This window comes from Pistacia vera, unplaced genomic scaffold (genome assembly GCF_008641045.1).
Source record: "Pistacia vera cultivar Batoury unplaced genomic scaffold, PisVer_v2 Contig344, whole genome shotgun sequence".
Classification (NCBI taxonomy): Eukaryota; Viridiplantae; Streptophyta; class Magnoliopsida; order Sapindales; family Anacardiaceae; genus Pistacia; species Pistacia vera.
In genome coordinates, this window is record NW_022196162.1 from 296,184 (window position 1) to 321,920 (window position 25,737).

A 25,737-nucleotide genomic window follows, 5' to 3' on the forward strand; every position below is an offset into this window, starting at 1 on the left:
TTTTAAAAGGTACCCAGAATCGAAACCGGAACCATTGTTACAGGTTTCGGTTCTGGGTACGTCGGTTCTGATTCCAGTTCTAAATTTCAAGGAATCGTCGGTTCCGAATCCTTCAAAAAATACAGGGTACTCGGAATCGAACACCCTTAGAAATAGTTATGAACAAAATATAATAAATAGTAACGAAAAATAAAATAATAATATGAATAATAATTTAATTGAAACGATAATTTAATAATACCCACCAACTTTATCCTCCTAAACCTCTTATTCATAATTTAGAAATTGGAGAGGTGTACTATAAAAAAATAAAAAAAGGACAATAAGGATGTTAAATTCTTACCTCGTATTTTATCTATTTTAAAAGTTTCTTCAAATGTAATAGAAGATAATTTCAGAGAATACATAACAAATAAATTTAATATTTTTTAAATAAAGTCTTTCTGTGTGATTGAACGAGATTCAAGTCCATAGAGAATCAGTAAAGGAAAATAATACAGTTACCAAATGGTGCACACCGAATTCGTGTATCGAATGACGTGACACAATCGTGACCATCGATTAATTATGAATTAATATTAATCGACGATCATGATTTCATCACGTCATTCAGTGCACGAATTCGGTATGCATCCTTCAATAACTGTAACATTACTCATTAGTAAATGAATCTTTATGACTTCTATCGCTTACAAAGAGTAAGAGGAAAAAGGTTCAAATCTTCATTTTGAGAGACACGAATAAGAAGATCTATAAGTGAAATGCATAAAAACTATTAGAGTAGTTTTTTAGACAAACATTTGATTGAATTTTTTCTTTTTTCCTTTTTACAAAATGTTATAAGTAATTTCAGAGACAATTAATTCATAAATTCTCCTTCAAAAGTATATTTGGGTGTTTTCTATAGAAAATCTACCATTATAATGGATACAGTTGCCCAAATAGTTAACAAAAAACTCATTACCATTGTATGATTAACGGCTTCAGACTTTGTGATAAAAAAATTCTCAACCTATCCTCCTTTCTTGCCTATTTTTTGTGGTAACAAGGTAGTTCGCAAGATTAAAACAAACATATGACCAGATACATAAAAGAAAGAACAAGCAACTATTGTTCCTTCATCCTCTTCCGCGCTAAAAAACGTTCTTTAGCAGCAGCCAATGTATCCTCACTTCTTTTATGATGGTCGCGCTTTGGTTCATCAGATGATGGTTGTTCATTAGAAGAATCATCTTGGACTGAAATTGGCACATCAGAGACTGGCTTTGAAGCCAAGGACTCCAAGCTTTTTGGAGGAGCCGAAGTTTCAGCCTGATGCCCTTCTTTTATCCTGGAAGGCTCAGCAGCTCGAATATCTTGTTGTTTAGAGTTGGAATGGGTTGGGGAATGATCTTTCTCAGGCTCCAAATTCCTTACTTCAGCCTGCCTGTTAACTTTCCTTGACTTGGCATCTTCCGCACCAAAGGCAACATTCTTTCCAAGGTTGAAGTAAAAATCACTCAAATCACTCTTCTTGGTAACCTATAAAAAACACAATGAACATGAATAACTTTAGAAACATTTCTCAATAAATATAAGTTGAATAAATGCAGACGATAGATTTCTTAGACAAACAAATGATATAGGATACAAAATCTGTTTAAGTTTTATTTTTTTATTTTTTTGGATAAGAGCTTTCATAGGAAAAAGAAAAAGAATGTACAAAAGGCCTATAAAAGGCGGTCAGCCTACCTCAGGACAGTCCCTTGAGTGAGGACCCAAAAAAATACCCTATACAAGACTATGAAAAACACAAAAACACTCTTCCTACCTCGGGATATGCCCTGGGTTAGGAACAAAACCAAAGAAAGCCAACACCCACCTTCCACCAACTTCCACTTCTCCCCAAAGCATGGAAACCTCCCCCAGGGTTTGCCTTGGCCAATCCAATTCTTAAGAGCCCAAGAAAACACCCTTACTTTCATAGCCCTCCAAGTGCTCGACAAAAAGCCTTAATAACAAGTTTCTCCTAGGACTCACCACCACCAAGACCACAAAACCCAGAGTGATCACCCGTCAAAAATAGCCATTGGTAACCCCCAAATGTGTGCAAGCCTTCTATTTCCCGTGGGCCTCTTCATCTTCCTAAGCTCAATGGCCTTATCCCTCACCACTAACCTAATTATGTTGTGGATGGTTAGTGCATCTTTACACTCCCCTCCATATACCCTATTGTTTCTCTCCCTCCAAATCCAATAGATAGCAGCAATAAGACACAACTTTGCCAAAAAATACTTAAGCTTGTTTCTCTTCCAATTTAATGATAAGCCATGAATATAAGCATTCCATGGCACCGCCCTATAGCCCATAGAGCTAATGGCAAGGATCCGACTCCATATAGACTTGGAGAAAGGGCAAGAGAAAAAGAGACGATCCAAGGTTTCTTGGGCCGAATTACAAAAACAACATGAGTTTTGCAAAATGTCATACCTCTCAAGCTTATCCTCTGTGTTGAATTTCCCTTTGATAGCCATCCAAAGAATCATAGCATGTCTTGGAATGAATTTTGGGAACCACACAAGATGGGACCAATTAACCTTAGTTTTCCTCAACCTTATTTCGTTCCATGCTGAACTAATAAAGAAACCCTTGGTCATAGACGGGATCCAAACAATTATATCCTCCCTCATAGTGGGATTGAAATTAACTAACCTTTTCATTTGCAACAAAGCACAAGAGTTTGCCACCGACCATTTCCACTCACCTCGATTACAAATCTCACTAACTCGAGCATCATTTGATAATCCGGATTCGTAAATAATCCGAGGATGATATTTGAGGGCAAGCGAGCCAAGATTGTGCCAATTATCATGTCAAAGCTGAATATGTCTCCCATCACCGACCTCACACTTGATTCTCAACCTAGCCTCTCCTCTAAGTTTAAGGATGCTCCTCTAAGCCCAAGAACAATCACGGGGAATGGAAATTTCCCAAATAATTTTGTTCTTAAATAGATAAGTTTTGATCCAAGAGACTCATCCCAAGGAATGATTAATTTAGGCAATGTTCCAAATATGCCTCATCATGGCCGCCTTGTTCCATTCCTTAGTTCTCATAATGCCTAGACCCCTTCCTCCTTCGGAACACAAACATCTTCTCAAGCAACTTTACTTTAGTTTTTTTCAAATCGGATCCGAACCATAAGAATGCCCTAAGGGAAGCCTCAATCTCCTTGTGCACTCTCGAGGGAAGGATGAACATTGAGGACAAAAAAACTTGGATGCTCTACAAGATAGCTTTGATGAGAATGAATCGTCCCACGTAAGACAAAAACTTATTTCTCCAAGAATTAACCCTTGCAAGGATTTTGTCAATAAGAACTTTGCGATCAACATACTTCAACTTACTTGTAATAAGAGAGACGCCCAAATACCGGACTGGGAGATTTTCTTCTCTAAAATTGATAACTCGCAAAAAATTCTCTTTTCCCTCCTTTGAGACTCCAGAACAAAACAAGTTGCTCTTACTAGTGTTAGCCTCCAACCCCGACCAATCCTTGAAAGTTCCCAAAGCTTGCTTAATTAACCCAATAGAAATCGTGTCCCCATTACAAAAAATCATGAGATCATCTGCAAAGCAAAAATGTGTAATGTTTTCTACACTACACCTCGGGTGGAATTTGAACCTAGGGTCCCTAATCATTTTCCCAAGGATCCGAGAGAGAACTTCCATGACCATCACAAAAAGATACGGTGAGATTATGTCCCCTTGCCTCAACCCTCTAGAGCTACCAAAAAGACCTCCTAACTCCTCATTAATGGCAATAGAAAACATAGGCGTTTTAATGCAAATCTCAATCCAATGAACAATTTTATGAGAGACACCATACCTTTTAAGGATTTTGATGATGAAGTCCCAATTCACCGAGTCGTAAGATTTCATCAAATCAACGTTCATGGCACATTTCTTACTCTTTGTCGATTTTCTCCCATAGTTGCGTACCAACTCTTAGCAAAGAAGAATGTTATCTCCAATTTTCCTATCTTTAACAAAAGCAGCTTGGGCTCGATCAATAAAACCCAAGAGGGCATCATTGATTCTATTTGCAATGATCTTTAAGATGCATTTATAAATCGTGTTGCAACAAGAGATTGGTCTAAAGTCATGACAAGTGGATGGGTTCTCACATTTCGGCACAAGGGTTATAATTGTACAATTAATTTTCTTTAGGATCACCTCGGATCTAAAGAAACCTTAAATAGCCTCTATAACATCCCCTCCCACTATGCTCCAACCTCGTTTAAAAAAAGAGGCACCATATCCATCAGGGCCCGGTGTTTTATCATTATCAAGCTCAAAAATAGTTCTTATAATCTCTTCCCTAATCACCTCGGCTTCCATGAATATCTTCTCTTCATCCCCTTATGCAAGGAGTTATAAGCTCGTCAAGGCCTTCAAAATTTTTCTTAGGCTCATTTTCCCAAAAAAGAATTTGGTTGAATGTCACACACTCCTCCTTAATTCTAACATTGTCTCTAGTCACATCACCATTCTCAAGAACCAAATAGGTAATCTAATTCCTATTTCTTTTCCCATTTATGGTTTTGAAGAAAAAAGTTGTGTTTTGGTCTCCTTCCCTAAGCCAATTAACCCTCGCCTTTTGTTTAGCAAGGCTCTCTTCCAACAAACTCAATTTTTTGAATCTAAATGCTTTATCATTCTCTTCCTCAATAAGGTTACTATTGAAAGAATCGACAACTTCAAAGAGCAATTCCCTAGCCTCTTTAACTCTTTCCGAGATACACTGATATTCCTTACGATTAAACATTCTAAGTTCTCCTTTAAGCTTCCTAAGTTTAGTCACTAACCGGTACATAGGGTTGTCATCCACATTTTCTCTCCAAACTGACGCTACAATTTCCAAGAACCTAAAGTCATGGACCCAAAAGTTGAAGAACTTAAAAGGAGATCTCCTAATCTCTCAGAAAACCACAATCAACTGTTGCCGAACTATGGTCGGACACACTTGGGGGGTGGAAAAAAGCTCCCGAAAAAGAAAAGGTCCATTGATCATTGACAAGAACTCTATCAAGCTTGCACACAATTCTTCTGCTTTTCTCACTTCGATTACTCCATGTAAAGAAACACCTTATATTCCTCAAGTCATCAAGATTAGCATCTAAGCACATCCTATCCATATTCGGCCACCATCCGAACTACAATAGTTGTCAACAACCCTCCAATCACCAAACACTTTCTTAACCACAACCTCACAATTACTTTCTTTAACTCTAGTCTCCAGAACACCAAACAAATAAATATTATTAGAAATGATAAAATTACATACCTCTTTATGCTTTATAGGGGAATCTAGACCTCTAATATTCCAAACTCCAAAATTTATCATTGAGGGGAGGAATTTGACAAGTGCTCTAGCCTTTTTGGCTAATTTCTTCCTAAAGACTTTGCTCATACTTTGGACTTTATCCGTCGCCTCCTTCTCATCAGCCCTTTTAAGCACCCCAAAATTAACCAAGTCCGATGAGACGGATCTCATCTCCACTTCATCTAATCGAGGAGTAACACTATTCCCCCCGCTATCCATCAAATCCACCCCCTAATTCTCTTTCAAATGTTCAACCTCACCAACCTCCAAACCACCACATTTTTCATTCGAAAGCCGTAAATCAACAATGGCCTTCCCGGCCCTCCTAGTCTCCCTTACCCTTACGTCCTCACTCACCATCCCCCCTTGAATCCCTCCATCTTCCACATTGGCTCTTCCATTTATATCCTTGAATGACCCACCAATCCCCACATCAACCTCATAAGGGCCACTACAAGCTTCCCTGCCTTAAAAACCCAAGGCCCAACTATCATTAAGCATATCAAATTGGTTCTTCTCGACAAGATTAGAACCCATCACATTCTCTTTTCCCTCCAATCCATCTATTGGAAACCACTCCTTTTTCCTATTAATCACTTTCCACTCTAAGTTTTGGGGCGGCTTTTTGGTGTTTTGTAAAGGGTTACTAACCTTAGGGGCATCCGAGCAATTCTTGGATTGATGGCCAAAAACTTTGCACCACGAATATGTCAAAGGCTTCCAAGCATACTCCACATGTAAATCCACCACATCTCCATTAGCAAGCACGAGTTCAAAAACCTTCAGAAAGTCCGATGAAGAATTAATCTCCACACATACTCTTGCAAACTCAAGTCTATCACCCGCATCCGTGATGTCCCTATGGCACTAGCAATGTAACTCAAACCTTTGGGAGTCCAAAACTCAAGAGGAATATCAAAAATCTTAACCCACACCAACACTTTCTTTACTCCCTCTTTAGCTAAATTAAGATTTGGGCTCCATTTCTTTATAAACAAAGGTTGGCCAGCCACATGCCAAGGTCCTCCTCCAACACTTGGTCTCTACCCACATCATCATCAAATCGAAAGATATAACCTCCTACCCCATGTGAAATGACTCCCACATTCCCATATTTTTCCCATATCCTAGTCACATAGTTCTTGATCATCGAAAATGGTAATTTCTTCCCAAGAAAAAAACCAGTTAAGCAATTCTTCCATTTGTCAAACCCTAATTCCGCAACTTCTTTAGAAGAGGAAACTCTCACCTTCCTCCTCTCACCCACATACTCCGACTCAAAAAACTCCAACTTCGAATCAGACCGTTTAGAAACAAAGAGTTTGTTTCATGTAATTTGAGAACCCCCTCCAAGAGATTTCTTGATAACCTCCTCCTTAGAATACACGAGATCCCTTTTTCCCACATTCTCCTTAGAGCCATTTCCCCTCAAAGGCAGAAAATCCCCATTGCCTCAAAGGCAGAAAATCCCCATTGCCCATTCTTTCTTTTATTCCCATACCATCATACAAAGGAGAGTTCATATTCAAATCAAGGTCAGCCTCCTCAATAATGGCATCTCTAGCCACCCAAACGACTTCCCCCTCTTCACACAATGTGTTATCATCACACAAAATGGCTCTACTAGGATTCTTGACAAGCTTAACCTTGACAAAATTCTTCTTTTTCTCTTCTTCATCTTTAGAAAGACCATTGTTAATACATTCTTTAGGCGCTTTAGGTTAAGAGACAATGGGAGGGAAAGAATTGGAATCGGTTTGAATTTGGGTGTCGAAGGCGGTGATATGGCATGATGATGTGACAAGGGAGGTGACATGACAAGGTGATGTGGCAATAAGGGTGACATGGCAAGAAGGCATGTGGCAAGGTGATGTGGCGGGTAAGCAAACTTGGGGAGGTGATGTGGTAATAATAGATTGAAAAGGTGAGTTGGCTAAAAGATTAGATTGCATTGTAGAAAATAGGATTATGACACGTGGCGGTTAAGGATAAGGAGTGGAGTGGGGAGGAGATTCAAACAAATGAAATGAGAAGGAGAAAGGATGACAACCCACGAGAAAGACACCTCCGGCCAACCAACTCCGGCCAACCAACTCCGGCCAACTCACGTCCAAACCAATGGACACCACCACACCAGCAATCCAACTCTGGCGGCTAAACACCAGAAACCCCGGTCAAACCCGAACACTACCCTTCTTCCATCATCACCAAAGCACAAGCAACCACATAACAACTCAAGGGAAAAAGGGAAGGTACCAAGAATGAAGAAAAAATGTAGAAGGGGAGGGGACAGGAAATGGAAGGTGACCTGTTTGTTACCTTAACTGCCCTTTCTTCTTCCCGTCTTTTGGCAGCTTCAGCCCTTTTTAAGTTTTATTTTAATATTTTGTATCAATAGCATTCAGTTTCACTTTCATTCCATCAGATTTTAGACTACTTTCACACATGTAATAGTTCATTAAAACAACTAAAACTAGAAGCAAATAGAAAACTTGCCTTGACCATTCCAATTTAATATGATTTTGGTTAACATGTCTAATTAAAAACCCCCCATTAAAATATTGCTGCCACCCTACTATTCTTAATAGGGGTTGCCACCACAATGTTTGATTATCCAATTACACAGCATACTCACAAGATACATTACCATCTAAAACCATCCAACAAGGTATAAATAAAAGCATTCCTTCGATTGAATACCTATTATCAATACAATTTTAATAGCAACATCAAATTGACATCAATTAATTTTGTGTAAACAAAAAACAAAGTGGAACAAGCCATCAAAAATTATTCGAAGGAAAATAATCAATCACCAAAGACCCCAGAGAGTTGTGGTGAAAAATTTGCCCAAAGCCATCAGCCTCAATCACCAAATTTATAGTTATGTTTTCAATATCAAAGTGTATTATAGTTTAATATTTATGATGAATCTCATTATCTCAACTACTAAGTACAGAACCCTTTGACAGTTTTTAGCAAGAACTTTTGAGTCATTTATGCCTAAAGTACCTATACACTTCATCTGGCAAAGTGCTAGCAATATTTTGTCCCTACACTCTAAATCTCTCTCAAACTCTCTTCTTCCAACTCTCACTTTTAAAGCTTGTTTGGTTAGACTTATCTACTAGCCAAAAGAGCTTCTTTAATGCACTTTTGAATTTTTTTTTTTTTTTTTAAAGTTAGTTGGTTTCATTTTAAAAGAGCTCATAGTATTATAATAAACTATTTTACGTTTACTGGGAAAAGTTCAAAATTTGAGCTTCTTCCATGAGTTTATTTCTGAATGCTGAAACTTAAAAACTATCTCCATACTATTTTTTAAATTGACTTCATCTTCTCTTATATTAAAGCCTTTTTTTTTTTTTTTTTTTTTTTGGTAATTTAAGACTAGAAAGCTCTTTTAAAATTTTCTAACCAAGCAACTAACAAACTGTTCAAAAAAATTATATTCAGTTACTCTAATAACCTCTACCTGAAGCAGCTGTACCAAACCGACCATTAGATTTCTTTGGGACACTCATATGAAAAGTACTCACTTTTTTCGCTAATACAGCATCATAAGAACAAGCTCAAAAAAAGCTTAAAAATTATGAAACTGACAATGCACTACAGTATTCCAGGCATTCATGGAGGTACCAAGGGGAAGAAAAAAAACTAAGTTTCAATAGGATTTCACCATTAACAGTCCTATTCTGATAATAGAATGCTTGGAAAAGATCCCCCTTATTTTTGAACTTGTACAATCTCAAATTAGACTACATGAATGCTTGGTTTAGGAAATTTCTACCAAGATGAGGACAAATATTACTATACCAAGTAACCAGTTCTTGTGCATAGTTAAAATCACAAATACCAACTAATTATTTGTATAGAGATGGGAAACTGAGTGACTTGGATAAAAAGACAGAAGAAACCAATACTTATTAATCTACGCCAGAGTTTTCCCATAACCTTACCCTATTTTCCATCCCTTTTTTTTAACTTGGCAATATATGTGACATGGCATTCACATAGCCATAAAAATATAATGACCAATACTACTTTAACTTCTTCAATGTGGTATGTTCTCCTCAAAAATATGTCCAGTAAAGAACATTCCTAAGATCCCCCAAAGCTAGAAATATAGCTAAGATGGCCTAACCTGAAACAAATTAGCATGATGAAATCCCAGCACCCTTCGTCATTCAAGCATTAGATTATCCCAAAGAGCATGTATGTGTCCGTTGCAAAGAACAAACCTAACTTTAAACCAGTGAAGCATAGAGCATCAGAAGAATGCCCTATACCTAAATCATAAAAAATTTGATGAATAACAATAAACAGATTGAGTCATACAAGACTAAGAAAACAATATATTACAGAAGAAAACATCACAAAAGACAAGGAAAGATAGACATACAGCGTCTTTCTCATCTCGAAGATCACGCAAACGTTGTTCTGCCTCCCATTTCTTCTGTTCTTCAAGTTTCTTTCTGTAAGCACTAGTAACAAATTTATCCTTGTCTTCATAAAGATGGTCTTCTTTGCTCCTCTCTTTAGTAAGTTTTCTTTCATAAATTATATCATGTTCCCTTTTTCTCTCCTCTGCTTTCTGAATCAATTTCTGAATATATTTTGGCTGCAACAAACAAAAAGTGAATTAGCTAATTAGTTACAATTAGTTATTACCTACATTATGCCATTAGCAAACCTCTAAAATTAACTCATTTTCCACTCATACAAATAAAAACAAACACAACTATATATTTGCAAAGTAGTTGAATTTGGGGAAATCCACAAATAATTCAAAAGAAAAAGCCATATTTGCAATTTAAAATCATGCCATTAACATGAAACTACCTTCGTGTCTTGACGATCCTGCACTTTGTGACGAAAGCTCTTCTCCTTCATTTCATCATAAACACCATCATAATCAAAGACTGATGGATCTTCTTCCAACGCTTTCTTTTGCTGCTCCTCAATCTTAAAATTACCCAAAAAAAAAAAAAATACATTTAACAGATAAAAAGATAGGTGAATAAATATACCACCAAAATTTTAGAATCGTTACCTCTCTAAGAGACTTGTTCTTGCTAGCATGGCGAGAAATTTCTCTCTCAACATCATCATCATCATCATCATCTTGACTAAAACCAAGAGGCGGTGGCAAAGGAGGTTTTGTGGGCTGTTTCTTCTGTTGTGAAGGCTGAACCCTGAGTTGCAAGCCATACTTCTTCATGATTTCCAACAATTAGCTGAGATTGAACCCAACAACAATCAATATGCAAAACTTTTGATAAATTGTAGAACTTTAACATTTAAGCTACCCGACTGGATTTTTTTCTAAAGCTGGAAGAAAGTTAACTTAAGTAAAACCTGTAAATATTGCTTTTAAAGTAAAACTACTTAAATAACAGAATTCCACAAAGAGACAAAACAAGCATTTAGTGATAAGGTGTGTTTGTTTTTGCCACTTTTATCTTAAATATAAATATATTGTAAATTTTTTTCTTTGTTTTTTCACATCAACACTTATTTTCTGGTACATATGTTTGAGTAGAAAAAGTTAAATTTCATAACTTATATCAAAAATCTGAAAAAATTTAACAACCACATAAACTCAAGTATCAAAAATAACCTTATTTCTTTATTATTAAATAAGACTGGAAATTAATTTATTTAAAAAGCTTTTAAATCTATTTATTAAAAAACTTTAAAATTTGTTGATCTCCATGGTTACCGATGGTCAAAATGAGGGCACTTTGTTAAATTTATATAATAATAATATAATATTATAAAGAATTTTAACAATAATTTGACTTGTATTGTTAAATATGTTTTATTGTTTAGGTGTCAATTTAGCACCTAAATGTTTTATTACATGTAACATTATAAAGAATTATATTTAATAAAAAAAAAAATTAATGTATTATTCTAAAGGTAACATTGTAAAGAATTATATCAATCCCAAATTGTTTAAGTCTTATTATAAAGGTAATGTCGTAAAGATGAATTTTAATACCTTAGTCTTATTTTCTCAAGAAGTCCTTGTGTTATTTTACAACCATCAACCAGTCACACCTACAATTTGGTATACTCAATACAACCAACAATTATATTCTGATAAAGCTAACAAACAATCCATTTGAAGCATACAGAAAAACATATTTTAACCATAATTAAGTCATATTGTCAGTGTTTTTAAAACAACCAACAACACATTCTAGGCAAACTCAATACATGGAAACTTGGTAACTACTAACAGCGTAAAACATGGGTAACTTTATATTGCCTACGAAAACAAAGCAACAGAAATAATGTGTCCATGATGCAAAGCATTAACTCTGAAGCCTACAGCAACAAAGCAGTCTCCCTAGTGCAAATTTTTGCCAAAAGAAAGCAAACAATTATTTGTCTGCATGAGAAAAAATTAACAGACATCAAGTTCATACATAATCAAAATTGCCAAAATAAAATTTCACAGCATTTCACACAACTAATTCTAAAACCTGTATACTCAATCAAATCTAAACAGACCTCAAGATTCTTTTATTACCACTGCCCACACTTTCTCAATCAAGCACAAAACTGCTTCTAAATCAAATAACAGCGGTCTGAATTTTCAAGTCCCCAACCAATTAACAAATTGATTGTGTTTATTTGAAACAAATTTAATAGAAGCCCTGTTTTGCAAATTCTCTTTCTTTTTTGATATGAAGAAATGCATCCAACATTAATCAATAATTGGGACTCTAAATTGTTTGAAGAGCATACAAGAAGGAAAGCAAAAAATAATACAGTATTTAGAATTAAAGAAAAAAAAATCAAAACACATACCAGTTATGTTCTTATCCCTTGGAACATCAACTAACAAAGCAGGACCTGTTGCAAATAAAGATGTATAATCAATCACCAACGACATACAAAGAAGGAAAATTGCATAAAGCAATAAGCTATAAAACTTAAATACCATTAAGCACTTCAAGATCAAGCGTATCAACATCAAAAACCAGCGTCAGAGAAATGATCAAACATGTGACTAGGAGCATCAGCATGGGTGTCAGTGTGCACAAACATTTTCATTTTAGATAATAGATGGTTTTGAAGTTCAAAAAGTATTATTTCTTTAACAAAATCAAAGAGTTCAATCAAGTGTTCAAAGTCACAGTTGAATTTAACAAAATCAGAAACCCTAGGCTGTAAGCATCATAAGCAGAACTACTAATTGTAACTATTCTCAAATACATCAACAGCCAGTAACGAAATCAATTCAATCATGATATCAAGTCAACATCATATGGCATTAAAGAGCACTTCGTCATCATAAACCAACAGTCGTCAATTTGAAGCTTACAAAACTTAAAAAGCAAAAAAAATGAACCACGATACCTTCATGTGGCAGCCACGTCGCCTGACTTCTTCGCCGACTTGCTTTTGTTTAGCTCCAGCGGTGGCGACTTAAAGAGAAGGAATGCTTTAGTTTTAGATTAGATCAAGGTTTCGTTATTTTTAGAATTTAGACGCAGTTTTAGAAAAAAAGAAAAGAGAAGGGGCAAAGGGGGAGGAGTGGGAAGGGAAATGAAAAATACGGTGAAAAGAAGACGAGAAGAGAGGACAAAAAAATTAAAATAAAAAATAGCTTATTTATTAGTGGATAAACCCCCGAGGTTTTCCCATATTGGCTAAACCCCTGAGGTATCAATAAGCTCTCTACACCCCCTGCCGCTACTAATTTATGGTTAGTTTTAACGTGACAAGAGCGAATGACCTAATTGCCCTCATCCTTCCTATGCCTAACCGACCGACCAACCCTTCCCCTTGCACATCGTCACAAGTATTTTAATTTTATTTATAGGGTATGTTTGATTGGGGGTTGTATGGGATTACTGAAGTAATGTCATCTTATATTACTTGATTACCACGTTTAATTGTCAAGTAATATAAGATTCTTGTAATCTTCCAATACTAATAGGCTGCATTTGGAATGGGGTAAAATAATATTACTTTGGTACTCTTCGTTTAATTTTCATGATTCTCTTGTTTGGTTTGCAAGAAATAAAATATTATGGTAATTTTTTGTTACAAATAGTGTTTACTGATGGTAATATAGGGGTAATCAAATTACTTTGACAGGGGGTGTTATTAAAAGATTAGTGAGGTAATATTATTTTATACCTATTTTACTATTAATTAAATATCATTTCGGACAAAACTGACCTCAAATGTCCACCAAATAACAATGCCTAGACCCCTTACATGTGAGAATTTCGTTAAAACACCCCAGCCACAAAAAAGTTTAAAAGTTAACAAAATATCTCCAGCCACCCAAGACCACCGACGGCCGCAGTCGCCATATCGGCGCACGACCAGGGGGATTTGACTGTCCATACGTCAATCTGGCTGTTTTTGGCCTTCGATCTGGCCGAAAATAACTAGATCACGGCCAAAGACCTAGCCTTTTCATGGTCAGATCTGGTTAATTGTGTGTCATTCCGGAGACTAACGGATGCACCAACTTTGGTGGTTGGCTACCGGCGGTGGCTTAGGGTGGGTGAGAGTGATTTTAGTATAAATTAAAATTTTATATGGTTGGAATGTTTTAGCAAAATTTCAAATGTAGAGGTTTAAAAAATGATTCAAAAAATAATAATAAAAGTAATATTGTATTAATATTTTAAAAGGAGGGTAATTTAGTAATCTATATAACATACCCACCATTTACCTTCCAACTAAACATATCAATATAACATACCCATCAATTTATTCTAACCTAATCAAATATATTTCCCTAAATATTCCTAGTAATTTTCAAGGTAATTTATTTTTCCATTAATATAATATTCCTAGTAATACAACATTCTTTGAACCAAACGCATTCATAGTAGTTATTGTTGGTAATATAGGAGGTAATCTGATTACCTCCATTTTCTTAGGTATTTTAAGATTACTTGGTAATCTTATTTTTGTTACAATTTTACCCTTTAGAGGGCATTTGGATCATATAATGTTCTATTATAGGAAAATATTATATTAACATAAAGAAAAATCACCTTGAAGATTACTAGGAATGTTTAAAAAAATTATTTGGTTGGTTAGAATAAATTGGTGAATAATATAAACGGTTGAGAGGATAAATGTGTGGGTATGTTATATAGATTACTAAATTGCCCTCCTTTTTAAATATTAATATAATAATATTTTTTATTATTAATTTTTGAATAATTTTTTTTAACCCTTTATATTTGAAATTTTGTTAAAACACCCCAACCATATAAAACTTTAATTTGTAACAAAATCACCCACCCACCCTAAGCCACTGCCGACAGTCGATGGAATGGCACACGATTGGACATATATGGTCAGTCGTGTGTCGACAAAGTTGAAAATGGTAATCCATGGCTAGAAAACAACTAGATCTATGGCTATTTCACGACCACATATTTAGTCGTGAAACGACCATAGAAACACCAGATTTGGCTGTTTTCAGCCATGAATTTGTGATTCATGGTCGGAAAAGACCTTACTAGCGTATGACCGGCCAGATCTCATTAGTCGTGCACCATTACGGCGACTGACGCTAGCGGCTGGCAGTCATGAGTCACTGCCAGCGATGGTCTTGGGTGGCTTGGTGTATTTTGTTAACTTTTAAACTTTTTTGTGGCTATGCTATTTTAGCTAATTTCTCAAATGTTAGGCGGCTGGGGTAATTGTTATTTGGTAGACATTTGAGGGCAATTATGTTCGAAATGGTTTTTAATTAAGGACAAAATAGGTAGAAAAATCAGATTACATCGGTAATGTTTTAATAACACCCCCAAGCAAGGTAATAAGATTATCCACTACATTACCAACAGTATACATTATTTGCAATAAAAGATTACTGTAATATTTTATTACTTGTAAACCAAACACCGGAATCTTGCAAAATAAATGAAGATTACCCCTGTTATCTTATATTCTCACGATCTAAATGACCCCTTATTAATAAAATTTTAGGACAATAATGCCCTTGTTTTTAAATTAATTTACATTAACCTGGTTATTATATTTTTACCCCAATTAATTAACTTTTTGGACAAAATTACCCTTGAATTCAAAACAAATTGTAGCCCACCTAAGCCATCACCCCCACCACCTATCGCCGCTAGCCACCACCATCGGAGGCCAACAGCCGCCACCGTAACAGCGCATGACTAGTCGTAAATGGACTTTGTGCATCGACGGCCAGATCAACAGATCTGACCAGAAACGACCAGATTTGATCTGGCCGTTTTCCTATCAAATTAGATTTGGCCGTTTCCCGGCCAAATCTGTTACCATCTGGCCATTTTCGACCATAGATCTTGCCGAAAATGGCCATATCGGTGCACAAAGACCATTTCCAATCGACTGCGTGCCTTTGGGTTGTCGGCTGCCAGTGGTGACTGAGTTGGTGGGGGTGCTTTCGTTTATTTTTCAAACTTTTATTATGCGGTTGTTTTTACTAAGTTTTTAAATGTAGGGGGTTATATTAATAATCTAAATAATAATATTTAATAAGAGGGCAATTTAGTAATTTAAATAACATACCCACCAATCTATTCCTCTCAACCAAATATATTAATATAACATACCCATTAATTTATTACAACCAATCAAACATATTCCCAATAACCTTCAAGGTAATCTATATTTTCATTAATATAATATTTTCAGTAACTGAACCACACACACCCTTAGGGGTTTTGTTCTCCACCGCATAAGATTTGATCAAATGACAAAAGTCCCCCTAATATTTCAAATATAAAATTCATCCTACCTTGGTTAGCTGTTGGTATTATGTTAGAGTTTATAATGTGACAAGTGACTGAATATTTATTCGATGACCACTCTGCCATTTATTTTAACACCAAAAATTAAGAAGAGGAATATTTCTATTATTTCTCTAACTACAAAGGAATTTTTGTTATTTATTATACCGGATTATTGTTATTAATTTTTTTTTACCCTTCTTATTATTATTATTATTTTCATTAAGAGGTTTTATCTAGGCCCGCGAGGTTTAATCAAATAAAGAGTTCTTATGAGATTTCAAAAATAACAAAAATCTATATACTGTTAGTGAGTTGTTAGTGTATTGTTAGATTTTATAACTAAATAGAATGATAATATTTGCTTAATTGCCCCTCTTCATTTATTTTAACACCAAAAAAATTAACGTTTGGGAAATTTTTGTTATTTATATAATTATAGGGGATGTTATTTATTTATACCTGAGGGGGATTACCAATAATGCTACGGACACCGGGATTTTTGCACCGAAATATTGTACCGGCCTACGTGTAACACGTCTCTAATTTTTTTAACAATTTTTTTCTAGGTTCACTCACATGGACGCCCGTCCATATTATATGGACGGGGTCCATATACCAGAGACGAGCGTCCCTAATTAAAGGACGCCCGTCCATAACTAAAATGAAATAATTTTTTTTTATAAAAATTGTCTCTTATTCAAAATATGAAAATAAAAAAATAAAAAAATTTGGGGACAGCCGTCCCTTAAGTTTGGACGGCCGTCCATTAAGTTCGGACGGGCGTCCTTCCTAATGGCCACCCGTCCATACTTTAAAAAAAAAAAACCAAAACATTCTAAACACCTTTCTTCTTCAATCTTCTTCTTCGTCTTCATTCCCCATCTCCTCTCTTTTTCTTCGTCTTCATTCCCCCAGCCTCACCTTCCTGAACATTAGTACCTCGGATACAATCCAGCAGCTTTGTTTTACTAGTATCAACATGGCCCATAATGTATTCTCAGGCATTCCACTTGGGTGGACAAGGGCTCTTCCTCTAACTTTAAGCAACAGACTTACAATGTTGAAGAACAGCTACAAACATTCAACTAAATCCAATTACAAAGCTTGACATCTCCATTTTCAATGGAAAAACATTCTATATGAGTCGGCTTTAATGATTCAAACGTGTACTATGTATCAAACTCTGAGAGTATTCACTGCAATCAACACTAACAAAAATCCTTAATGAACTTAAAACAATAATATTCAGCCCCTTCTCAGCAGTGTGATGCACAAAGAAAACTGTATCAACTTGAATCACCAACAGAAAATCCTCTGTCGGCAGCATAATCCACAAAGCTATAAAGTGGCACCACTTTCTCACCATACTTCTCGAACCCATCCAATTCTTTCTTAGCTTTGGTTCTGAGTTCCTCAGCCACCTCCATAGCCTTGTCAACGCCATAAACAACAACATAACTCTTCCCCTTCTTTTTTGTTTTCTCTTCATCTTCCTCACTCTGTGTTTTCGCATCCAACAAATCATCAACCACTTGATACAATACCCCAACAACTCTTCCATACCTCCTCAATTTATGCACTTCATCATCTTCTGCACCAGCCAACAATCCTCCACACACTGCAGAGCACTCACCCATTTCACCGAATTTTTTCTCTTGCATAAATTCAATAGAATTAGGCCCACCTTCAATATCAAGGAACTGCCCGGCAGCCATGCCAGTTGATCCCACAGCACGGGCGATCTCAGCAATCACACGAAGGATGCAGGTTTCAGGTACAAGGTCAGAGGGTGTGTGGGATACAATGTGTTCATATCCAAGAGGGAAGAGTGCATCCCCAGCAAGGAAGGTGAGGCTGGGGGAATGAAGACAAAGAAAAAGAGAGGAGATGGGGAATGAAGACGAAGAAGAAGATCGAAGAAGAAAGGTGTTTAGAATGTTTTGATTTTTTTTTTTTTTAAAGTTTGGACGGGCGTCCATTCGACGGCCGTCCATTCCTAATGGACGCCTGTCCAAACTTAAGGGACGGCCGTCCAAAATGTATGGACAGCCGTCCCCAATTTTTTTTCTTTTTTTGTTTTCATATTTTGAATAAGGGACGGCCGTCCCTAATTTTTATAAAAAAAATTTATTCAATTTTACTTATGGATGGGCGTCCTTTAATTGGGGATGCCTGTCCCTGATATATGGACCCTCGTCCATATAATATGGACGGGCGTCCATGTGAGTGAACGACCGTCCAAATTTGATGGACGGTCGTTCACTAGAAAAAAATTGTTAAAAAAATCAGAGACGTGTTACACGTAGACCGGTATAATATTTCGGTGCAAAAATCCTAGTGTCCGTAGCATTATTGGGGGGATTACTGTTACTAACCCTTTCATTAATTATTAATAGTTATAAAAAAAAATTATCATTTCCCTTTACCCTTTTTACTATTAAAACGAACGAAATAGTCCTACCGGTAACAGGCGGGTGTAGAGTTTATTACTGAAACTTAAGTAGGCAAATCTTGGGGGTTTAAATGAGTGTCCCTTTAATTAAGTAAGATTACGAAATACCTACCCTGGCCTGAGTTGAAAATATGGTTTGATGAAGGGTATTTTGGTCTATTCGGTGAAAATATGGCTTGATATTCAATAATTTAGTATGACCCAAAATATGGTTATTTCAAACCCGCCCCCTTCTTTTTCTTTTTGAGTTATCGGTATCTGACTCAAACTCCATTAAGGAAGTTGTTCATTCTTCTGCAAATCATCTCTTCTCTTACGGTATGTATGTTTCACTCCTCTCTGGATTCTAATCCCAATGCTTCAAATTTGCTTTTCAGTTAATCAAGCCAATATCTTTTTAATTCCGTTGGTATAATCTACCATAATATCAGTAGTAGGGTTTGCTGTTGTTTTGAGTTTCCTTTAGCATTTGAATCCCATGCTAAAATTATAGTGCTTAGTAGTATTCTGTGGGTTTTTTCTTCTTTTTTATGTTTAAATTTGTGAGTAACGATTGTGCAGAAGTTTTCTTGTCAAAACATCTCCCGTGCTTAAGTTTTATTTTTTGGAACTAAAGTTTTTAATGCAATCTTATGCAAATTTTGTTGTAAAGGGCTTGGAATTCAGTTTCAGTTTATGGATTTTTGGTCGTACTTTATTAGAGTTCTTATACAGATGACAGATGTTTGAATCCATCCTGGCATTTCGTATAATGTTCATTTGGGGAGGATTTTCCTTGATTATATTTGAGTTTCTGGCCATCTGAGCATGCTTGACATGTGATTCAAAAGATTCTTGTTCATACAGGCTAGTTATTTAGTTTTATTGTGCGGTAGTAACTTTTTATTAAAAAAAAGTCTATTCATCAAGTAGAATCTCTGTAAATTTCACTGTTCATGAACTGATTGGGATATATTTTAGTTGAGTGCTTTTGTTTTTGAACTGTTCCATTAGGAGGCATGTCTGTGAATCCAGGAGGGAAATAAGTTTTCTTGAAAGTTATGTCTTTATTGAATTAATTTCCTATTTTCATGTAGAAACTATATCAGACTTGCTCTAAATATCTCACACATGTATTTAAAATAGTTTGTTGCCCTGCAGATCTGAGATCAAACACAATAGCTTTGTGTGGTGAGATTGATTGACCGACATGATTCTGCTCATGGTTTGTAACAGATTAACTGATTAATTGAGTCTTGCTCCTCAATTAATTGCCAGTTAGTAACAATCAATGTCCAGTGCTACCCCAGCGTACAGACCCTACCGCCATTTAAAAACCCTAACGGCTCACAGTCGTGCTGTTTCGTGCGTGAAATTCTCCAATGATGGAACCCTGCTTGCCTCTGCCTCTCTTGATAAAACATTGATAATATGGTCGGCCTCGACACTCTCCCTTATCCACTGCCTTGTTGGTCACTCCGACGGCATATCGGACCTTGCATGGTCTTCTGATTCTCACTACATCTGCTCAGCTTCTGATGATCGCACCCTACGCATCTGGGATGCACGTGCCCCCTTTGACTGCCTAAAGACTCTTCGTGGGCACTCGGACTTTGTCTTCTGTGTGAATTTTAATCCTCAGTCTAATCTGATCGTATCAGGATCATTTGATGAAACAATTCGTGTTTGGGAGGTGAAGACAGGGAAATGTATGCGCATGATTCAGGCTCATGCAATGCCTGTTACTTCTGTGCATTTTAACAGGGATGGTTCACTGATCGTGACTGGGAGTCATGATGGATCTTGTAAGATTTGGGATGCAGGGGAAGGCACATGCTTGAAGACGCTTATTGATGATAAGGATCCTGCTGTGTCCTTTGCTAAATTTTCTCCCAATGGGAAGTTCATTCTTGTTGGCACTCTCGACAGCACTCTTGTAAGTTCTATTGTTATCATATTTCAAAACTGAAATTTTATTTTTAAAGTTGTGAAAATTTAATATTAATAAAAGTTTTAGATCAAGCAAGTCTATTACTTCTCTGATAAGCATAAAATTCAAATTGTCTATAGCTTTTTTTTTAATTTTATTATTATTATTATTATCAGTTATGTGTGGAGCATTATAAGCAGGGTTTGAAGGCGTAATGATTTTATGAGTTCATGCATAGTTTTTCTTTCTGATATTTTCCCTTTATTTGTTGAGTGCAGAAGCTGTGGAATTACTCAGCGGGTAAGTTCTTGAAAGTCTATACAGGTCATACAAACAGAGCTTATTGTATAACATCCACGTTCTCTGTAACAAACGGGAAGTATATTGTTAGTGGATCAGAGGACAAGTGTGTTTACTTATGGGATCTGCAGCAAAAAACTATGCTTCAAAAGCTTGAAGGCCACACTGACACAGTGATTTCTGTAACCTGTCACCCCACTGAAAACAAAATTGCTTCTGCCGGCCTTGATGGTGATAGAACAGTGAGGATCTGGGTTCAAGATGCATGAGTTGTTTGAAATGATATATGAATTAGTTATTTGTGGTGAGACATGTAGATGTTGTCTCTGAACATGTTATTTCATTTCTATTAAAAAAAAAAAAAAAAAAAAAAAAATTGCATGTCAATTCTGTTTGTTTGAGATGCCTGGTTAACATATAAGTAGAATTTGTTATGATAATGTGGTTTACATGGGAATGGGATAATCACATATAATGTATCCTTCTTACAGAATAGCTTCAAAAATGTATGGTGAGGTGAGGTTTGGAGTTACATGGTAATGTTATTGGCAACAAAGTCAGTAACTGATCACATTAATGTTGCTGTGTTTTCTTGTATCTAATAAGGTGTTTGTTATATTTTATGCTGTTTTCTTCAGTTATTGTTTTGGGTGAATCCTCTGCAATTTAAGCTACGCGAAGTGTCCATTGGGGCATTTCGTTTCAGATTTAAATGAAGGATGTGATTTTTTACATTTGTCAGTAAGCTCAACAAGCCAATTTCAGCTACTTGTAGCCAGAAAATTTCTTGTGCAATGTTGGATTTTTAGGCATATCATTGTTTTAATTTACCATATTTCAAATTCCTTAAACAGGGGATTTTAGTCAAAGCGATATTTAATATAATTGGAAGTAAAGTGAGGTTTACATGTAACTACGCAAATACTTTCTTTCACTTGTCTAAGTGTTCTCATTATTAGTTTATATAATATAAAAACTAAATTACTACCTAGTACATAATATTGATTAATTGAAAAAATAAATACAAAATTTGTAAAATAAATCAAATCAAAGTAGTTTTCTTATCAACTCTTGACATTATTATTTTATTTTTTGTTTGTGGGGTTTATTCTATTTTTCTTTCAATTAAGCTTTGCATGAGAATGAGATTACTTTTAAAAATCACAAGATGTATTTAATGATTTTTTTTCTAAACAAAGTTAATAATATAAAGAAAAAAAATAAAATATTTGGCGAGAAGAGGCCTCAAGTGGGGTATTTTGCAAATGATGCATTTATGTTGGGATTATTTGAAATTATTTTATTTTATCGGGAGGGCTTCACTTATTAAAACGTTTTTCTTCAAATCTTCTGTGGTGGAAATCATCTCCTATCTTAACCCCATTTGTTACGGAAGAGCATTTACGGTATGTTTCATTCTTCTTCGCTTTGGGTCTTAAACTACGCTTTATTGCTTCAGCCCATAATTTCTGCTATGTTTGTGTCATTTGCCTGATGAAATCTTTGAATGAAACGGTTTATGGAATTATCAATATTTTATTTGGTTATCATTTGAGATGTCAACAATACAATAAACATATGGATTGCGCTCTCTTAACATACTGTGTTTGACTTTAAAGTTTTTCTTCGTAAATACGAAATCTTGGAATTTAAGTGGCAGGTATGGGTGTTTCAGGACTCAAAAACTCCAACTCATCTTGTATTAATCCTGGAATTGGAGTTTGAAACCAAGACTTTCTGTTAATCCTATTTAACTGTGGTTTTTGGAGTAAGCAGGGTGGCATTGTATTTTACTGAATTTGGGGTTTTCGAAGATAGAGTTCACCAAGCATGTTGATACTAGAGCAACGTAGAATTAAGTAACTGATATCAGTTTGTATTTGACTTGAATTTGGGGTTTTAAAAGATAGAATTCAACGTGCGACATAGAATTTTAAGTAAACTCATATCATTTTGTGTAAGAAATAGGCATTTAATATTCTTCTCAACACTCTTCAAAATAATGGTAGTTGAATCTTCTCTAAGTTCAGGCATGGGTGATGTTAGGTGTAAACACAAAAACAAAAGAGTATTGTTTGATTGTGATTTTTAGAATAAGAATTGATTATTAAGATTTTATGTAAGGAAAACTAAGATTTTACAGGTGTGTAGGAGATGATTTTTTGAAAATGTATCATAAGTTTGCCTCTTGTTTTGATGCTCATCTTTTATACATCATATTAGGCATCTCAAGGAAATGTTTTTTTAAATTTGTTTTGCCCAGAAACTCAATGTGATTTTCAGTGTATTTTTCATGTTGTGTTTGAGATCTAACAGTTTTGTTTTCACATAATGTCATTTTTACTAAACCATTTTGACAAGTTTAAACTTTTGAAAAACCTGTGATTTTTGTTATAGTGGTTTTACGGATGTCTATTAGCAATTTTTAAATTTTCTTGCCCTACAATTTAAGGGAAAATAGTTATGCAATTTGATGATAACAGACGTCAATCATAAACATTATCTGGCTAGATTAATAACCTGTAAAATAAAAATTATTTGAAGTCCTTGTTAACTTTGAAACTTTATGAAAAGTTTTGTGGTTCAAAATATTTATGCTTATTGTGTCTTTGTAAAATTCTAAGTCCTTTTGATAAAAGGATAATTAGCTTAAAGTCTATGAAATGAGATTATTCGGTTTTGAAATCAATATCTGTAAACGTGAGGTTGAGCTTGGTTTAGGCCTTGCCTTAAGATAAAGGTGATGGTGAATGTTATGTAAGATGAATGTGATGAGTGTTATGCGGCATTTGTGAAGTTGGATATGAAAATACCTATGTGAAGTTTATTTTGGATGTTAAGATTAAAGAATTAATAAGCTATATCACGTACATGAGATCACAAGGAGATAAGTAAATTAGATCTTTTGTAAAATTACAATAGACAAATATGTTTTCTGTAAAGTAATCTCGCAAAGTGTGTTGTACGATTCGATTTCAATTTGTTTTTCAGAAAATAATGTGTTCTTATGACGAATATTCCTTGATGTGTTTTGTATAAGAAAATATGACTGATCAATCAATATGCTCTTGTGCTTGCTTGTGGAGCTTATTTAAGAGAAAGATATGTGGAACTGGTTATTATAAATATATATGCCTAGTGTGATCTTATGGCTTTACTTATCTCCTTATGATCTTATGCAAGTAACACATGGGTTTTCATTCTTTACTTGAGGTCAAAAGATAAACGCTGCATAATATTTTTCAGAATTTGAATTTTGCATGGTAAAATAGTGGTGTTTGGTAGCATTCTTATGCTGTTTATTATGAAAATGGTTGGCTACTCTGTGCTTTATTTTGTTTGTAATTGTTTAATAATTTTTGAAGAATCTCTGTGCCTTTTGTCCATAATATCTTTTGTGCAATCAAATAATTATTCTTCTTTTTTTTTAGAAATAAGAATTTTTGATGCAGTCTTAAGCAAATTTCATTTATGAGGTTTGAAACTCAACTCCATTAAACAGTGTTTGGTTTTCATGGATATCCTGATTCTCGGTGCATAACGTAGTCAAGTTCCTATATGGAAATTTGAATCTCTGCCATTGCTGGGTTGCTTACTGTCATTTCATGTGATGCTCATTTCAACAGAGATTGGCTAGTAGCCTCTTGTATTTATTATGAAACTCTGACCATCTGAGCATGTTTCACGATTCAAGAGATTCCTGTTAATACAGAATTGTTATTAGGCAAGCTATTCATTATTAAATGAGAGTAGTTTCTGGAGGCCAAAATAAGGATAAACTATGGGCTGGAAATAAAGTCTGTTCATCATATAGCAATATGATTATCTGTAGCTTTTATTGTTGTTGAAGTGATTGGAAGATGTTTTAGCTCACTGCTTCTGTTTTTGAAACTGGCCAGGTGGCATGGGAAACAAGCCTGTGGCTGTGAAGCAAGAAAGGAAAGAAGTTTTCTTGAAAATAGTGCCTCCAGTGGATCGTGCTTATGTCCGATGGCTCACCCGTGATGTCGAGAGGATTCATGGATTCACCCTGAAAAACCCTCGTGCAGTGAAGCCACCTGATCATTATATCGAGTACATGCAGTTAAATGGATGGTTGGAGGTGAACTTGGATGATCCTGATCTAGCCCATTTGTTCAAGTAGATAATCTTATAATTTATGACTTATATGTAAGGAGGAAAGTGAACGGTAATTGGAGAGATGAAGCTGGGCGATTCTCTTGTTAACTATGTTAAAAGATGTCAATTATATATAGCGGAGAGATATACACCAGCAGACTGTGGATAATGTTGACATTGATGATTTAAAGGCAATATATGAAATCATCTTAGAGTCTCATGTTGGGTTTTAATGGGATTTTCTGAAAATGGAGGTTCTCTTTCCATTTATGTACTGGAAATTATATCTTTTAGTGAACTGAAAAGATGGCTTTCAGTTGATTTTTATTGTCAATAAGCTTTATAAACAGATGATCCAGAAGGATATTGACTTTGTTTTCCCCTTTTCTTTCTGTGATATGTAAAATTTTCTAGTTCAATCTTCCCCAACTTTCTTCAATCTGCACTTCATCTTTGAAGATTCAAATTCCAATAAATCAGTTTTGACAAAGAATGCAATATTTATGTGATTACAGCTTTCATTTGCTATAACTTCTGAAAGAAATGCTGGAGAAGAAGAGTATTTAATGTCATAATTCAAATTTGACTTGATCAAAGCCATGAGTAATGATAATGAAAAATGGGTGTTTTAGTTTCTCTTTTTAACCCACCATAAAGGGTCCTTCCTTCGCCATTCATGCCTGAAAAAATGAGGCCCAGAAGCATTTAAACGTGGTATGATTATAATAAGCAAGGCTGCAATATAATATAAGGTCAACATTCTTCCATAATCTGATCAGATAATATTTATATCTTTGATGTAACATCTCAGAATAAA

General features: G+C 35.3%; 4 protein-coding genes across 5 annotated transcripts; 2 read left to right on the top strand and 2 right to left on the bottom strand.

The window, feature by feature from the left end:
- Window positions 1-1,092: 1,092 nt before the first annotated feature.
- On the bottom strand, window positions 1,093-12,815 carry LOC116138924 (nuclear speckle splicing regulatory protein 1-like). 2 transcript variants are annotated; one of them, XM_031424601.1, is made up of 7 exons: window positions 12,737-12,815; window positions 12,185-12,229; window positions 11,370-11,428; window positions 10,419-10,602; window positions 10,208-10,330; window positions 9,768-9,986; window positions 1,093-1,521 (listed from the first exon to the last, which is right to left on the bottom strand). In XM_031424601.1, the coding sequence occupies exons 4-7, from the start codon at window positions 10,584-10,586 to the stop codon at window positions 1,108-1,110; spliced, it is 924 nt and encodes a 307-aa protein (XP_031280461.1). In that variant the 5' UTR covers window positions 10,587-10,602; window positions 11,370-11,428; window positions 12,185-12,229; window positions 12,737-12,815; the 3' UTR covers window positions 1,093-1,107. The 2 variants fall into 2 exon arrangements, with proteins under 2 accessions (XP_031280461.1, XP_031280460.1); XM_031424600.1 differs by lacking the exon at window positions 11,370-11,428.
- Window positions 12,816-17,360: 4,545 nt separating this feature from the next.
- LOC116138794 (heterodimeric geranylgeranyl pyrophosphate synthase small subunit, chloroplastic-like) lies at window positions 17,361-18,053 on the bottom strand (the record flags this gene model as incomplete). Its single annotated transcript, XM_031424464.1, has 1 exon — window positions 17,361-18,053. A coding segment is annotated over one exon (627 nt), but the record flags the coding sequence as incomplete, so codon positions are not given.
- A 1,053-nt stretch (window positions 18,054-19,106) lies between these two features.
- Window positions 19,107-21,404, top strand: LOC116138878 (COMPASS-like H3K4 histone methylase component WDR5B). The gene is made up of 2 exons (XM_031424548.1): window positions 19,107-20,507; window positions 20,780-21,404. Exons 1-2 carry the CDS (start codon window positions 19,863-19,865, stop codon window positions 21,068-21,070), a joined length of 936 nt encoding a protein of 311 aa, XP_031280408.1. The 5' UTR covers window positions 19,107-19,862; the 3' UTR covers window positions 21,071-21,404.
- Window positions 21,405-22,084: 680 nt separating this feature from the next.
- On the top strand, window positions 22,085-25,344 carry LOC116138899. Its single transcript, XM_031424573.1, has 2 exons — window positions 22,085-22,207; window positions 24,701-25,344. The coding sequence occupies exon 2, from the start codon at window positions 24,706-24,708 to the stop codon at window positions 24,943-24,945; it is 240 nt and encodes a 79-aa protein (XP_031280433.1). The 5' UTR covers window positions 22,085-22,207; window positions 24,701-24,705; the 3' UTR covers window positions 24,946-25,344.
- Window positions 25,345-25,737: the final 393 nt, after the last annotated feature.